At 35.5% G+C, this 2,697-nt stretch overlaps 1 protein-coding gene across 1 annotated transcript; it reads left to right on the forward strand.

Annotated features, from left to right (window-relative positions):
- Positions 1–642: 642 nt before the first annotated feature.
- Positions 643–1,898, forward strand: LOC112141762 (matrix metalloproteinase-25; the record flags this gene model as incomplete). The annotated part of the gene is given in 2 exon segments (XM_024264931.2): positions 643–936; positions 1,275–1,898. Coding segments are annotated over 2 exon segments (545 nt in total), but the record flags the coding sequence as incomplete, so codon positions are not given.
- Positions 1,899–2,697: the final 799 nt, after the last annotated feature.

A 2,697-nucleotide genomic window follows, 5' to 3' on the forward strand; every position in this document is an offset into this window, starting at 1 on the left:
AAAATATTTTTCAGTATTAGAAAAAAAAACGTAGAATGAATTTACCTTAACTAAAAAAAGGTACAATTGTGGTAAATAAAGTGCTGTTAATTTCCAACATTGAAATGTAGCTTCTCTGGTACTTTAAAATGATTATAAAATGACAGTGTGCTGCCAACTAGTGGTTGGAGGTTTAAGTGAAACAAAAAAATAATCAACGCTTGCTCACAAATATCAATTAATTATCATCCTGTCAGCATTTTAGATTTTAAGTGTCGCCAAATGAAATATTGCGATATTTCAATTTTTTTCCCAATATATTGATTTATAGTATATTTAAGATGTTTGGAGATTGGGTGAGAATATAAGTGTACAGCAGTGAAATGTAGATGTTCTTAGTACTAATTTAGGAGGTGTTTTTATAAACTACAACATTGGAAATCTCTTTACTACTGTCATCTATTTGAAGAAACCTGAACTTGTCAGTTATTTGTCATAAAAACATTAATCATTTCTTGATTTCTGATTAAACTGTGTATAAAAAGCAGCAACATATAAATCATTCGATACATAAATTAAATTTTCAGTTGCTAAAAATGTCTCATAAACAACAGTAAATGTTCCTGATGATGCCAAACAATGTTTTTATTCCCTCTAATCTAGGTTCTCAGTACTGGGTCTTTAAAGACACTCAGGCCATGACCGGGTACCCTCGACCGCTCTCCGACTGGGGCATGAGGACAGGAAGCGGGGCGCCGGTGGCCCGTGTGGACGCCGCCTTTGTTTGGGCCCACAATGGCAAAACCTACCTGTTCAGCGAGGGCCTCTTCTGGAGGTTCGATGAGAGCCGAAAAGACGAGCAGGCCATCAAGCTTCCAGATCAGGGTTACCCACGTGAGAACAGCGTCTGGGAAGGAATGCCAAATCACATGGACGATGTCATCAGCTGGGGAGAAGGTAACATTGCTGTCAGACACGTTAGATAAGATCCACTGATACAGAGGAGACGAGTCAGGCGGAGGACATTGCTGCCATTCTAGCAAATACAATGAGATGATTTAGATAGGAAAGTTTTATTAACAAAGAACTTGTAAACTTTATTATGAGCTGTTGGCATTAAGTTTGGCAATCAAATCAAATCAAAAGCAACAAAAATCTATAAGTGAATAAATAAGTGAACCTAAAGAAAGTGTCCAAACAGCCTATTCCTGCTTGACTACAAGCCATGTTAGTAATGTGCAGCTGTCAAATATGGTGAGCTTTGATTAATGATGGTTGCTCCTTTCATTCTTTAGGAGATGCCTATTTCTTTAAAGACAACATGTACTGGGTGCTAACCAGCGGGGGAATGGCCCAAGACGTCATCGCGCCTAAATCCACGGCTGTGGACTTCCTCAAATGTCCGGCCCCTCCATCAAACCCGAGCCCCCCGAGTCCTCGGAACCCAAAGGAATGCCACTGTGGCTTCAACGGATCTTCTCCCTCTTCAAGAAGCAGCTGGATTTTACTGCTTCTTGCTGCTTTAATGGGAAATTTGTTTTTATGATGTTAGTTTTTTTATGTTTTTTTTTTCAACAGAAGGGTTAATAGAAACTCTTCATGGAATAATCGTGAAGCGTTTGATTTCACTCACTTGCTGGTTTAAAATTACATGAAACCGCCTGTGTTTAAGACTGTAAAGACTGTAGGTTCTTTGTCGTATTAGGAGAAAAATAAATCAGAAGTGGAAGTGGTTTCTCTCGTCTAAAAAATAAAATTGTGCATATGTTTATTCACCTGGCAGAACACTGGACAGGTCATCAAGTGAAGCTCTTATGTAACCATGTTGTGAAGGAGCCACAGATCCATCCAACTATTAGTTTACTAATTATCACAAAAGTAGCATCTATGCAAAAAGTGAAATAAATGGTGAATGCAGACTGATTGAGAGGTTTATGCATCATTTTGAGGTGCAATAATTTGATTTTTTTAATGTTTTATATAAGTGTACATGTAAAAGTTTATGTTCTTGCTAATTATTATTATCAATTTTGTGTTTTAATTTAGTATTTTTCTTTGATTGAAACCAAGTGCAGCCTTTTGTGTGCAGAATTAACTGGATTTTTTTTTTGTTTATTCTTTGGATTTGAACTATTTTAGGGATAATTGTGAAAATAAAATTGTTTTGATCTCAAAATACAGTAAAAAAAACACGTTTGTTTTCGGTTTCGCTCTCAAGGAGCCAGCTTTTTTAATTTTATCTGGAAAATCTTCTTAATTTATTTTCAGTCCACTTCCTGTACAGTTTGACATATTCTGCCTGACTAAATATGTTTAATTCCTCAATGAATCAAATCCCAAAATTACTTAAATTTAGCATTACTTGAAAGCAAAAAGGCCAGTTTTTAACCAATCTTAAACCCTAAATCATAGAAGATATAAAATAAATATATTTTCCAAAAGAGTCTGTTGAAAACAGAAGATTAAAAGTGAAAAAAGAAAGGCCTTAGAAGTGATATATTGCACTTTTTGGAATTTCTAGTTTCTTTTGAAGCAATTTCAGGGGTGAAAAAAGCAATCAGTGTACTACAAATAACTAAAGTGATCTTCTTTCTACTCTGTCATTAAAAACACATAAATTTTCATCTTGACTAAGTGGTTTTCTGTCATTTGTCATTTTTTTCAAAGGGCTTATCTAGAAATCTCTCAGTCCTCAGGCTTTGCAAGTTTTTCAAGTCT

The sequence above is a fragment of the Oryzias melastigma genome, unplaced genomic scaffold, assembly GCF_002922805.2.
Source record: "Oryzias melastigma strain HK-1 unplaced genomic scaffold, ASM292280v2 sc03004, whole genome shotgun sequence".
NCBI classification, from domain to species: Eukaryota; Metazoa; Chordata; class Actinopteri; order Beloniformes; family Adrianichthyidae; genus Oryzias; species Oryzias melastigma.